This window comes from Calliopsis andreniformis, chromosome 7, assembly GCF_051401765.1.
Source record: "Calliopsis andreniformis isolate RMS-2024a chromosome 7, iyCalAndr_principal, whole genome shotgun sequence".
Taxonomy (NCBI): domain Eukaryota; kingdom Metazoa; phylum Arthropoda; class Insecta; order Hymenoptera; family Andrenidae; genus Calliopsis; species Calliopsis andreniformis.
In genome coordinates, this window is record NC_135068.1 from 13,215,965 (window position 1) to 13,229,542 (window position 13,578).

The 13,578-nt window shown below is 39.9% G+C and overlaps 2 protein-coding genes across 5 annotated transcripts in view; one reads left to right on the plus strand and one right to left on the minus strand.

The window, feature by feature from the left end:
- Positions 1-11,314, plus strand: part of Usp (retinoid X receptor ultraspiracle) — a 35,288-nt gene extending 23,974 nt beyond the window's left edge. For 2 of the 4 annotated variants that reach the window (XM_076381988.1, XM_076381985.1), the window contains exons 3-8: positions 1,746-1,875; positions 2,483-2,644; positions 5,599-5,905; positions 6,558-6,883; positions 6,976-7,411; positions 8,251-11,314. In XM_076381988.1, coding sequence (XP_076238103.1) covers positions 1,746-1,875; positions 2,483-2,644; positions 5,599-5,905; positions 6,558-6,883; positions 6,976-7,249 — 1,199 coding nt within the window. In that variant the 3' untranslated portion in view covers positions 7,250-7,411; positions 8,251-11,314. The remainder of the gene's footprint in view (positions 1-1,745; positions 1,876-2,482; positions 2,645-5,598; positions 5,906-6,557; positions 6,884-6,975; positions 7,412-8,250) is intronic. The other 2 variants (XM_076381987.1, XM_076381986.1) reach the window with 2 other exon arrangements.
- Positions 11,315-11,456: 142 nt separating this feature from the next.
- On the minus strand, positions 11,457-13,396 carry Tctp (translationally controlled tumor protein). Its single transcript, XM_076381993.1, has 5 exons — positions 13,276-13,396; positions 12,813-12,883; positions 12,547-12,734; positions 12,201-12,471; positions 11,457-11,903 (listed from the first exon to the last, which is right to left on the minus strand). Exons 1-4 carry the CDS (start codon positions 13,301-13,303, stop codon positions 12,240-12,242), a joined length of 519 nt encoding a protein of 172 aa, XP_076238108.1. The 5' UTR covers positions 13,304-13,396; the 3' UTR covers positions 11,457-11,903; positions 12,201-12,239.
- Between the last annotated feature and the right edge of the window lie 182 nt (positions 13,397-13,578).

Consider the following 13,578-nt stretch of genomic DNA (forward strand, 5'->3'; position numbering starts at 1 on the left):
TACATAACTTTTTTCTTTTTTATATAACCAGAGACAGTCACTTTCCTTTTGTCCGCTCCGTGGTTACCCATGTCAACCTTCCTATCTGCAATACTATCTCCTCTCTTCTATTCTGTCGCGTCTCGGGTTTCGTTCACGAAAAATCTGCCGAAAACAGATCCTCTTACACTCTGCAGATGTTTCTCTAATACTTAATACCTCCAAGTCTCGAGACACGTCACGACATTTTTGCAAGCTTTTTTACGCTAAGCAGAATTCGCGATAAGATTAGATGTGATACTTGAGTAATTTAGAGTGAATTTACAGTTGGAATTGAAATTACAGATGACCATCAGCAATAAATCCAGACCTAATTATCCCAATTATTTCTTTTCACACGTACTTTCGCGAATATCAACGTCTGTTTCGTACGCACCGCTGAGAAAAGAAATGAATTATGCAGGCCTGGAGGGGCGAGGAGGGATCAGGGCAAAAGAGGCACAGAAACAGGGGAAACGAAGGTGGAGGGGGTACAGAGAGGAAAAAAGACCTACGCCGACGCAACGAGTCAAGTGCTTGTACGGTTGCTTTTGAATATTTAAAACATATTCACCTTCGAAAGTGAATCGAACAGCGGGCACCGGCTGTGGTAAGGCGAGCCAGCCGAAACCTGATTTTCAAGGGCAGAAGCCAACGCTGGAATTGGGAATGGTCATGTATCGCGGCCGAGTATCGATCCTGCGAGCGAAACACGCTCTTACTACCCTCCTGGTCCTCGGGGTGGCTGATTCTGGGGGTGCTCTACTGCGACTCATCCTAGTGCAAGGCTTCCCACATGCCTTTCTACAGATTTCCATATTCGTACACCTCTGAAAAGCGTCTCCTCTGTGCCTCTTTCCTTGAAGTTTATGCACCAGGCGGCACAGTTCAGCGTCCATCGCTGCAGTCTTTGCCTGGTCCGTCGCCGACCTTCGATCTGCTTCGCGCTCGTTGCGTAATTAAAGCGGCGGCGCAACGCTTAATAAACGGCAGCGATGAGAGGCATGCAATCGGCGACCCCAGGACTCGAAATAGAAGTCGCTGGTCGGTACGCGGCCTCGACGTGATTAGATTTTTCGCGGAAAACTAATGCCTCGCTATCCTAGAGGTGATTGGCGTTCAAGTTCCACTAATAATTACCAGCATATTTAAAGTCTACTGATGCAAGTGTCTCCAGGCGATCGGAGGCGAGAGAAACAGAAGATCTGTGCGAATGAGAGGAAGTAGCGGCAGTGGAAAAGGAACGTCTGACGTCAGACACGCAATTACCGATAGTCTCCGTGGCGTTCTTGCCTTCTGGGGATCATCCTGCTCTCCTTCGTCATCTTCGACGACGACACCCTCCCTCTCTCGTCAGTGGGGGGTGACACGTCTACCTAAACCCTATTAAAATGTCATTTATCTTGTCGATGCGTGCGAGGACGTCTCGTTGCGAGTCCACGCTTGAAATGGAGCGTGGAAAAAGAGAGAGAGAGTGGAAAAAGAAGCGTGATACGGGAGGACACGACGTGGGACGAGGCAGAACACGCATCGTATCGATTACAAAGTCCATCGAGGTGGTGGTGGGCTCTGGCAATTTGCGTTTCTCGGTTGGACGCTGCTCGCCCCGCTGCTGGCGTTTCCGCTCGAGGGACGAGTCGCGTTCGTTTGCCCCTAACCCCTTGGAAACTCACGATCAAAATGTTGGCTACTCTGATTCTCTAACAAAGCTTTCGCTTCTGTTCCAGGGTTGAGCCTGGACAACAGCAACATGTCCATGTCCTCGGTGGGCCCGCAGAGTCCTCTGGACATGAAGCCCGACACGGCGAGTCTGATCAACCCGGGGAACTTCAGCCCTTCTGGCCCCAACAGTCCAGGGTAAGTATCGCCGACACGAAAGAGATTAGAGAAAACTGGAGAAAGCTGGAATATACCTGACACCTGAAACAGAGCGACAGATATCAAGAAAAATGATCGTGAATTTGAGGGTATACTATGAGCGTAGTCACGCCCTTGATGGAATCGGGCAAAATACTCCACCCTTTTTCAACCTTTTTCAACCTTTTTCAACCTTTTTGCAACAACTTAGTTACTGGACTGTGACACATGGAGTTTAATAATCACTTGCAGTAGTTACATATATCTAAGCGTCAGAAGTTTTAAGGGATCATTCTTCACATCAAATAAGGCGAAAATGAAGTGGACGTGAAACGTGTCTGGCTAGACTTATTCTACTGAAATCGCTGCGCCTGGCCTCACTGACACGCGGCAGAAGTAGAATGAGTCACCGAGTCAGACACAGTTCAGACGCATTCTACTCTTAAAACTTTCAAATTTCCCACACCTGTTGTCAAACATCCTCTATACATGCGTCATGGATCAGTGATAGAACGATGTCTCCGGGAATTCAGTGACAGTATTTTGCTCGATCCAGGGCAGTAGCATCGTAGGTCGAGTCTTTGTTATTCTCTTCTTTACATGTAAGATCCTTCAACGCTGGTTGTCACAGCAACCTCCTGAGCACGTCGCCGAGTGGCCAGAACAAAGCGGTCGCGCCCTATCCACCAAACCATCCTCTCTCAGGGAGCAAACACCTCTGCTCGATCTGCGGTGACCGTGCCAGCGGCAAGCACTATGGCGTCTATAGGTGAGTCCTAATTACTCTCAAATCTCTGATTAACCCTGCCATGCCCCCTACACGTGGATGGGCAATTAAAAAGATTATCGTGCATATTGATTGACCTTCGACACCATTGATCTTAAAACACCAAATACGTCGTTTCACCTATACCGTGCACAGCACGATAAGGCGTCCTCGGTGCAACGATAAAAACTTATTTTTCAAATTATCGTAACCTTCGACCGCCACTCTTTCGCGTTTGTATCGCCTTCAGAGGGGATAGAGGCTGCCTTAATCTTAAAACGTGTGAGAAAGAGATAGAACTGTGGGGAGGTTGCGTTAGAAATAAAAATAGAAACTCGATAGAATTGAATCCATATGTGACCTCTGGAGGACCTTCGGTTCTTGATAATCAAGCCTATTCCACTGATAACGAAAGAATGTTTCCAGAATAATTAAAAAAAAAATTGAATCATCTTCGATCTGCAATGCAACAAAGATTTTCGACTCGCAGTTCTTCACACGCGACACTTAATCGGTCGATGACGTCCGTTACGTGGAAAACGTCACTGAGGAGTTGCTAATCGATTAAGGTTGAGATAACGAACGCTGTCCGCGGCCAGTCTCGCAGAAATGATCGATAATCAGGCACGTTCGATGACTGCTCGTACACGTGACTCTGCATCGACACGACGTCGCGTCATTTCAAATGGATTCACAGTAAAATCTGCCGAACGCGTTCGTATTTTACGAAAACGAGAGTTTACGAAAGTTTCCAATACTTTCTGCGCATTGTCTACGCAGGGATGGGCTGTCAGATGCTTCCACATTAATGTTTAATTTTTTTCCAACAGTTGCGAGCATTATTCGATATAGAGCGCACATGCAAAATGAAAACGCGACTAGATCAGATGGAAAGGTGTTTACCATCGCTTCGTAAGCGGAGCGTAATCGCGTTTCCATGGGAAATAACTTATCCAATTAAAAGTTCCGAGTTGCGTAATGACAGATAGAGATCTGCTTTGGCGGGGTATTCGCGCGTGCTTCTCGAGTTATTACTAGAACTCTGATCGTGATTGAGCAATTTTAAATTCTATTTCCATTGATCTTGGATCCATTCACCTTTTATTGATCCTGTATTTATAAATCTGAAGCTCTATCCTCGCTATAGGTCTACAGTTGATGGTCTTCCCCATAGTCAATCCCTGTCAACCATCGTATAATGTTCTACTGTTGACCCTCTGACTCTATTGGCAGCTCCCCACTCGAACTCCTGGGGATCAGTCGATGATGCCTCGCGCTCGCGTTGCATCAGAACCCCAGGCAACCTTGGACTTGCCTCGAGTTGCGGCTCATGAGGTTAGGACGACTAGCCAGCCGTAGTTCCTAGAGGGAGAGAGACAGTGCACGTCTTGCTCGTGCAGGCACTTTGCTCCAGTGGCAACTAATTAAGCAATCACGGCCATTATCAGGGTCTGGGCTCTCGCACACCGCGTCAGATGTATCGCGGGAACCCTCTTCCATTGTGGGAGGCGCTCATTTTTCCTCTCGTTTCGATCTAGAACATTAATTAGCTGACATTGTTTAATTACTGGTTAACGGTTAGACTTGCCTCTTTAGCTTGCTTATAAATTGTCTACAAATTGGGTTCGTGTTCGTTATTTAACAGAGAAGATGAAAAATGTACAAATTGGCGATACATCTGCTTTCAAAGGGATCTCAACTCTCGAAAGTCTGTCTAGGCTATTTGTCTTTCGCATAAACTCAAGATCAAACGACTTCCAAGGTGGTCCAGAAGCTTCATCACATGTGCAACTCTGTAGGGATTCAGAGGCTTCCAAAATATCTGGAAATTTAGGCATGTTTGCAGGAAGTTAGCCTCAGCCTTGAGAATATTCTTCATTTCTGAAAGCTCTAGTTTTTGAAGAGTGGAAACGGCAAATAGATGCGTTCATCAATTGTTCCAAGTGAGATCTTGCTGAAAACATGTATAAATTTGCATCTTTTGCTTTCACGACCCGCGAAGGTCGAATATTTTGATGTCCTGCGAAATCCATGGGATTGCTGCGTCGTTATCGTTTCTCTTTGTGTCGAGGGAGAACGAATTTATAGCTGAAACAAAGAGGAATTATCCCGAGGCGACTTGATTTATCCTGAATTGCATTGTGAACAGGCTAAAACGTTTTACGATCGCAGCTCATGGCTCTGATACTTCTTCTTTCATCTTAAGCTGCTATCTTCTCTTCTCATCTCTTTTCCTTAGTTCCTGTGCTCATTTTGGTCTTTTTCCTCCACTCGTATAGATTTTATTATTCATTCTTCACTTCTTCTCCACGAAGGAAGATGATTCCACTTATTATTGTTACACGAGAGAAAGGAATACGAGGGAGCCACGTTAAGCTGTCTCGAAAATACACATTAGTGTGGCTGTGTAGCGAAAATAAATTCCTCGTGGAATGTCGTCGCTTTCCTCACTCGGATGGGATTTCTGGAGGGATTCCAATTTTAAAAACGTGTTTAAGCTGGATCGCATTCCTCCTTGAAAATCCTCGAGGATGTAACAATACCAAAGTAAACAAGATCGAGAAAAAGATTATTCGCTGACAGAGTTGGCAAAATTGTCTCCAAGGATTCCAGATTCCCTCATTAGTCTCTTGCCTCTTTCGATTGTCTCAGCGTCGTTGATACGCTGCGGATTACGTGAGCTCGTAAAACAGGGACACTTTATTCGAGTCCTCGGGATTAGTCGAACGAGAGTCAAGGAAACGGGGAGATAAAACGTGGCTAAAGAGTTGTTGATCAGATTCAACGACTTCACGAAACACGAGTCGACGCCTTGTCGTTGCAATGACTCACAGAGCTCTCTAAATTTTACCAGAGATAGCGTTTGTTATTCTGAGAACCTTACAAAAGAGCACCAATTTCTTTCTGTATTTCCTAATAAAATAAAACTTGAATCTAATTTTGATGTTATTTTCTAGTTGCGAGGGCTGCAAAGGATTCTTCAAGAGGACCGTCCGCAAGGACCTCTCGTATGCCTGTCGCGAGGAGAAGTCCTGCATTATCGACAAAAGACAGCGGAATCGGTGTCAGTATTGCAGATATCAGAAGTGTCTGGCGATGGGAATGAAAAGGGAGGCGGTTCAGGAGGAACGTCAGCGCACCAAGGAGAGAGATCAGAGCGAGGTGGAGAGCACGAGCAGCTTGCACTCGGATATGCCGATCGAACGCATCTTGGAGGCTGAGAAGCGAGTTGAGTGCAAGATGGAACAGCAAGGGAACTACGAGGTAAATATTCGAGCGGGAAAAAGCGGAGCAGTTGTTCAGCGTCTCGACCTTCGACCCCTCCTGGCTGGTATCAATTTGTTTTAATGGATCCGAGAATTTTCTTCTATTTTCTTTTAGTCCTCGATGACACGACTTCGAACATTTTTATGTTCCCCTGTAATCTGATTGATTATTGAAGGCTGTCTGTGGAGACTTATGTCCAATCTCCTTCGGAATGAAATGCACAGACGGCCTGGGATTTAATTTCGTGAAGCATTGACAGGATCCATTAGCTCGCGTTGAGATACGAGAGATAAAGGCCATGTTTTGGCTCCATTTATTAGTAAGATACGGGTGGATGTCATCGAGGGGCTCGCAGAAATGAAAGACGTCTGGATGATACCAGCTCGCTTGGGGCCGAAATCAATTTATTCGACATTGGATCCAGACGAATGATTGAATTAAATCTGACGACGTCCTTTAATGACTGACGCATCTGGACGTTCTGTCGCTGGAAAAACGACGAATATCTAGTCTGGTACACCATTCTGCGAATCGACGCGCGCTGCTGCTTCCGTTCACTGTCATGTGTACTCAGTTTTCGTGGAATGGTGTGCGTGACCATTCCACGAAACGCTCCTTCAATTAATTCGGTATCTCTTGTAATGCACAGAATGCAGTCTCGCACATTTGCAACGCCACGAACAAACAGCTGTTCCAGCTGGTAGCTTGGGCGAAGCACATCCCACATTTTACGTCATTGCCACTGGAGGATCAGGTACTCCTGCTCAGAGCCGGATGGAACGAGCTGCTGATAGCCTCCTTCTCCCACCGCTCCATCGACGTGAAGGACGGTATCGTATTGGCGACAGGCATCACTGTCCATCGGAACTCCGCGCAACAGGCTGGCGTCGGCACGATATTCGACAGAGTGCTCTCAGAGCTCGTGTCGAAAATGCGGGAAATGAAAATGGACAGGACTGAGCTTGGCTGTCTAAGGTCAGTACCTCATTATGTCACGAGATAAGCACCTGCAAACTCATTTTCCAAAGGTACATATTTTCATATGGTAATTTTGTCTCAACACGCAGGTCCATCATCCTCTTTAATCCCGAAGTCCGAGGACTGAAGTCCATCCAAGAGGTGACCCTGCTCCGCGAGAAGATCTACGCAGCCCTGGAAGGTTATTGTCGCGTGGCCTGGCCCGACGATGCAGGCAGATTCGCGAAATTGTTACTACGTCTGCCCGCCATCCGATCCATTGGATTGAAGTGCTTGGAGCACCTGTTCTTCTTCAAGATGATCGGCGACGTGCCGATCGACGATTTCCTCGTGGAGATGCTGGAGTCGCGATCAGACCCTTAGGAGCAGAAGGTGTGCCGCGTTCTGGGGCACACCGATCTGTGAGAGAACAAGAACAATGCACGTACGTCGGAGAGGAAGGAAAAGATGCAGGAGAAACATACACAGCATTCGAAATATATGAAAGAAATCTTGTTTGTCGGTACTGACGCCTCAGCGCAAAAGGTATTCTCACCTCGAGCGAGGTGGAAGTTTACTTATTACCTATCTGCCCCTTCTCACCTTTTTATTTATGTCTCTTTGTTAACGCATCGTGTGGCTGACGTGAAGGGAAGCGGTCTTGTTCGATTCGTATCGAGAGCATGTCGGAAGTCGCAATATGATGAATTCACAAGAGGAAGTCATGTGAATCGTTATTTAAATGGAATCACCTTGTATTTACGAAAGTGAACGAGTATCTGTAAGACACAAGATTTAGACCTTGTGAAAAAGTAAGTTTAATATTCATTAATTCCTATTTTGTGGTCGATTCCATTTGGAAACCGCGTATTCAGACGAACTCCTCTTGTCAGACGGAAGAATGAGGGTTTGAGGAAAGATTTCGTTCCGAATCATCGACTCTTTAGCTTTGTACGAGCCTCGATTGCGCCTACGTTGAACTCTCTGCACTACCTGCAGCCATGGAAGTTCCTAAGACACACTGTCGTTTTGTTTCTTGTTATCTGTGCACTTCGCCCTGCCTCCGACGAGTTAACCCCTCTGCTTCAATAAGTCTTTCAAAATAGTTTTACTCTCTTCATGCCGGTGCTCGCCGTGGGTGCAATCCGCGCGTAACTTTACTCGGGTATATTTTTACATTCCAACTCTGCCTCGATTCGAATCGTTCATAATGAAGCCACGATTGCATATAGATATATAACAACATACTTGCATAAAACGGGAAACGTTTTACACGTGTGTGCACTATGATAATTTATTGTTTTCTATTTTTAGAATATAGGAAAAGATAAACTTACTAATTCATTATTAATTAAATATAATATAGTTCTTTTTTTTTTATACAGATAAATACATACACTCAGCTTGCGTCTGTAACGAAATTGAAATTGTAACATATACGTAAATACGAACCACCAAGGTTTGAAGAATACTTGGTGAACTAAATTTCTTATTAACAGTGTGATTTTCACTTTTGGTACGGCAAATTCGATATTACCTAGATTTTGGTACCAATCTTTCTGCCCTTTACGTCTGTATAATTCTATACCGCTATGTAAGATAGCGAATCAGGTGTAGAGATTTCTCTTGGTAGTCTACTATTCAACGCAAGGTATCATTTTTTCTTAAACATGTTTTAAAACTTTTAGAACTTGAGACACTTGCAAGATGTACGGCTATCCTCTAAAAAACCCTAGAAGTATAGAAATTAACTGATCACGGACAGGACTAAGATAAAAACCCTACTGTCGTTGTTAGCAATTTTAGGAACTCTTTCATGATTCGAACTGAAGGATGTAAGAAAATAGTTTTACACATGGAATGCACCTGTAAATTTTAATTAACTTGTGTGCATTGATCTTTAGTCCTGGATTCGATATTCATTGCAATAAGTTCCAAATTTTATATTTTAATCTTCGCGTTTTACAGATTATTTTAAAATTATGAAGTCGCTGGAAGTGATATATTTTAGAATCTTGATACATTATATCAGAGCGAAAGAAAAATTTGTTTATATATATTTCGAGAGTTATTTTTATTTCTTTATCTTCTTGATGTCCTTCAGTTTTAGTCATCAGCGTAAATTTTACTATAGTACCCTCTAGAGATCGTAAGGAACATACTTACTTTGATAATATAAATTATGATAATATTAAATATTATTAAACATATTTCTATTTTTGCGTGAATGCTTACGATTGTTAGTTGTTGGTTATTGTTATCTATTTGATGAGAGTTTTTAATGTTATGCATACCATGAGAAAAACACAATATTAAATTTCCGATTTTTTTTCTTGTAACATTACTAGAGTTACTGTTCATTTCAGATGCCTACTAATATCATTATTATTTAATATTCTGATCACACTTAACTTAAAGACAAATGTTAAGGAGCTATTTTGATTAAAATTTTCGTGATTTCAAATGATTTTCATGGAATTCAAACTGAATAAAACTATTTTACATAGTTTGTAGGATAATAGGCAAGTGATACGAGAATTTTGTAATCCATTTTCTTCAGAGTAATGTTCTCTTTTCTTTATATTCAGTCTGAAAAATACATCTCGACCAAAATTACCTCTGAACAAAGCGCATTTTGCGGTCACCTCAGATCTAACTCCTCAATACATATAATGATAATAATGATAAATGAAAATAAGCAGTTGAAAAGACCATCAGGATCGGAAGGTGTGAATGCTTGCTACCTGTGAATGAAGTTTCATATAAATATATAAATGTTATGATGATGATATCTATACATACATATAATATATGAATATATCAATAGAACTCTTTCGCAAATAATAATTGAGAAACCTCAGTAGTAGTCAGTAGACAGTAACAAAGATAATAGCTGAATTAAGAAATGTCCTACGATCAGATGTATTAAGGTAAGAGAATTGAAGAGAGTGGATTCTGGAATGTATTAAAAACTATCAAAATAACAGCATGCTTCTGTACGAAGCGGCAATTCAAGAACAGTGAATCGCGTACGATTGTAATCAATGTAAACTCAATGCTTTTGCCATACTTCTTCGAACTGTCATAGGAACGGTACGATGCTCAAATTGTATGTAGTGATGTTTTACATAGTAACTGTGTCCTAGAACAAAAGAATGGGGCGCGTTGTAACATTTTTGTACAGTCGTGCACAGTGAGGTACAGAAGAAAAAAGAAATTTCTTTCCGCGTCGTTGAAATGAATAGTTTTATCCTTCAAATGAAATCGTACAATGCTATGGAATCTGGTTACACTATTGTAACAGTACCGAAAACATTTCACGCACCCGTTCTGTATAGATCAGTACAAATAAGTTTAATATTAATAGTAATAATGATTAAAGTAATTGTTTCACCTTACTGGAGCACGTAAGGTATATCCCACTTAAACAAGTAGCTGGTGTCCTACTAAAATAATTGTACCGTCGATGAATTAAGATGAAAGCCTGAGAACTAAAATTCTTCTGTGTGTATAAATGTCATATACTTTGTGTATTTATAAATGCCTTATTAATTAACGAATTAATTCACACGACTGCCATTACGTTTAACTATATTTTTCGAAATGATAGCATGGCTTTGTATCCCGTGTCTTGATCTTTTTCTTATGGCGTCAAAAAGAAAGTTTCACGAAATTATTGTACCATTTTATTAAGATTTTTTATAATTTCATTATAAATTAAATGGAATTACCATCGCGCAAGACTTGTAATTCCGAGGATGTTAATGGAAAAAAATTGAACACAGACCTGTGGAAACAAAGTAGTCTTAAATGACAAAGATATTGCTTTGAATTAATCTTATTAATTCATTTTTAACTGCCTTATTAATCAATAACACTGTGTATGGTTGTGCTCAGTAGTTAAAACAGTGTCTGTACGTACATATAAATACGATATTACAACATCTGTACGTATAATCGTAGTTCGAATCTATCTTTTATCACTTAAAGCTGTAATTGTCATTTTACGACTTACTAAACGTATAATATGCGTGTCTATTGTAGTAGTTCTGTTTACTGAACGTGTAAATTATTACTACAATCGTTGAGATGCGCTTTTCTATGTGTAAACATAACATTTTTCCAGCTAATGGCATGACCGAACATATTGGAATATGATGAATTTTGCATTGAGTCGATAATTGTTTTATAAAGAGTAATATATTTGCAACAGGACGCGTAACGAGAATGGGTACTATAAATTATATAAACATAGAAGAAAAAGAATGTAAGAGAGAATGACAGCGGTTGTTAGTGGAAGAGAGACGATCCAAGTCATATTACGAATGTACATGTAAAACAGTATGGTTAATAACAATCCTTGATTAAAGAAATATAATGTACGATCTTGCGCCAAGAGATAAATCGTCTATTCTGACTTATCTAAATATAATATTTTTATGAAGCGAAGAGGTGGTTGTTTTATTGACTTTATATTTTGTATTTTTTGTTAACATTTCTATGTACTCTGTTAAGTAATAGTTTTACGTTCTCAATGTAATCGATTCAATCGGGTGTTAACGCTTCAACATAATTGCATGACTCTTACAAGTACTTATGAAAACACTGTTTTATTCATGATGGACATTATACAGAGGAGTATACTTTTGATACATTTATTACTGACATATCTTGATGTTAACAATAATTGGACATTATACTTTGATACTTCCACTGCTGCAAACTTCTTTCCCCATCTTCCATTCTTTTAATCATAAATAAGATTTTAATGTGCCAAATAAAAAAAGAAGGTAGAAAATAATATTACAAACGTTACAGCTAATTAGACACATAGCTCCTAGGGACAATATGTTTTATCTCCCCTTCTGTCACACTGTATGTACAATTATTACTTTCTTTTAGACTGTCACTCTTATATTGTTTTTTAGATGAATAAGTTAATTCCATTGTGAAGCAAAATTGGAAGTTGAATTGTGTGTTTCTTTAACTAAATTTCACAGCTTTTCACAGCGTGTGTACAGTCTTGATTTGAGTTTATCTGAAAAAAAATGCGGAAAAATTAATTTTATGTTCTTGAAATATTTATTACATTTTATGCTTAGATTTTATAGTTGAAATGTCTGGCTAAATTAGACGCCATGATAAAAAATTACACCACAGCGGGAATCTGGTCACCATAATTTTATCTAACATGTTTGTGCAACGCCAAATACAAGTAATTAAAGTATCAGGCATGAATTTACATGTATACATTTAATTATCTCAAAATTCCGATTGTTATTAGTACAATACACACAAATACATTAAACAGTAAATTGACAGATATAAAACTTACAATATCCTTTTCCACAATTTGTTCAATATCTAGAATTATTTAGAATTTTTCTTCTTCAAGACCATGCTTGAAGAACATGAGTACAGGCACGGAGTCACCATCAATTTCACGGTATTCCATTAATGCAACAAGACCATCAATGTCCATAGATTCACCAGTAAAGAATTGTAAGTCTTTGAAGCGACCAAGTATATCTTTCATAACTTTGTTCATGTTAGTTTTGAATACATCAACTTGGTCAGGAGATTTCTCTTCCAATTTTGCTACTAACCTGATGAAAGAAAGTAATTATTAGAAAACTTATTTAACAGTGAGACTTTGATAATTGCACAATTGAAATACTCACTTCTTCATGTAATCTTTCAAATAGAGAGTGTAGGATTTTTTGTCACCAAATGCAAAAGTTTCTTGGAGTCTGTGATTTAAAACAACATCAACACCACTCTCTACCGATTCATCTGTGCCTTCATCTGCTTCCTCTGCAGATGGATTAAATCCAGCAATTTCAATGTCACCAGATTTGCGAGTGACTACCTAATTGGATAAAATAATGAACATAATTATACAGAGAGGAATTATATTTGATTGCACAGCAATATGTTCAAAACTTACCCTGCCGTATACTTCGTACAGGACATCGTCGATCAATTTCATTTTGTAGGTGTCTGAGAACATCTCATCACCTGTAAATATAAAAATTCATATTTTTCACGATTCGTATCGCATGTATCTGTTCAATCTCATTATAAATTATTAGCAACCGACTTCTAAACAAAGTTGCTTCGTACATATGGAGAGGTTATGAATAAGAATGTAGAATATTTAAGTAATAATGCAATTCCATGAGATAAAATTACTTTAAAAACTAATTTTAAGTTACACTAGCGCATCTTAATTATTTAAACACTCGATAAATACATGTTTACGATTACCATAACTAAAGCATTGACCCTTCTAATACAAGTGTCACTGCGAGCAGTTGCAACAAAACGCAACTGATTATTTTTTACATAAAAAAATAATTTGGAAAATATTTAATAAATATATCGCTTAAGAACATTCTAAATTCGCATACCTGTGAAAATATCTTTGTAGATCCTCATGGTGGAAGATGGAGAAAGATTTAATTACAGCTAAACTAAATAAGATACAGTCACCCCAAAAGAGCGAACCGGAAGGGAACGCTATCTTCAGAAGCGTAGCCAACTTCGTTCTACTTTCCTGCCAATGCATATCTCTAAAATCTCACTACATTTAGTTCCGGTTAAAATAAATCTGACATATTGTATTTAAAAATTGATTAAGAAAACATTATCGATGAACTTAAAATTATATTTCTTTATATCTTTTTCCTGTTCGATGTATAATCTATTGATCC

Coding starts and splice junctions, on each gene's coding strand:
- Tctp (XM_076381993.1), bottom strand. CDS start 13,303: ATGAGGATCTACAAAGATATTTTCACAG. Junction 12,735..12,812: donor TGTACGAAGTATACGGCAGG/GTAAGTTTTGAA, acceptor TTATCCAATTAG/GTAGTCACTCGCAAATCTGG. Junction 12,472..12,546: donor TTGAAAGATTACATGAAGAA/GTGAGTATTTCA, acceptor TTCTTTCATCAG/GTTAGTAGCAAAATTGGAAG.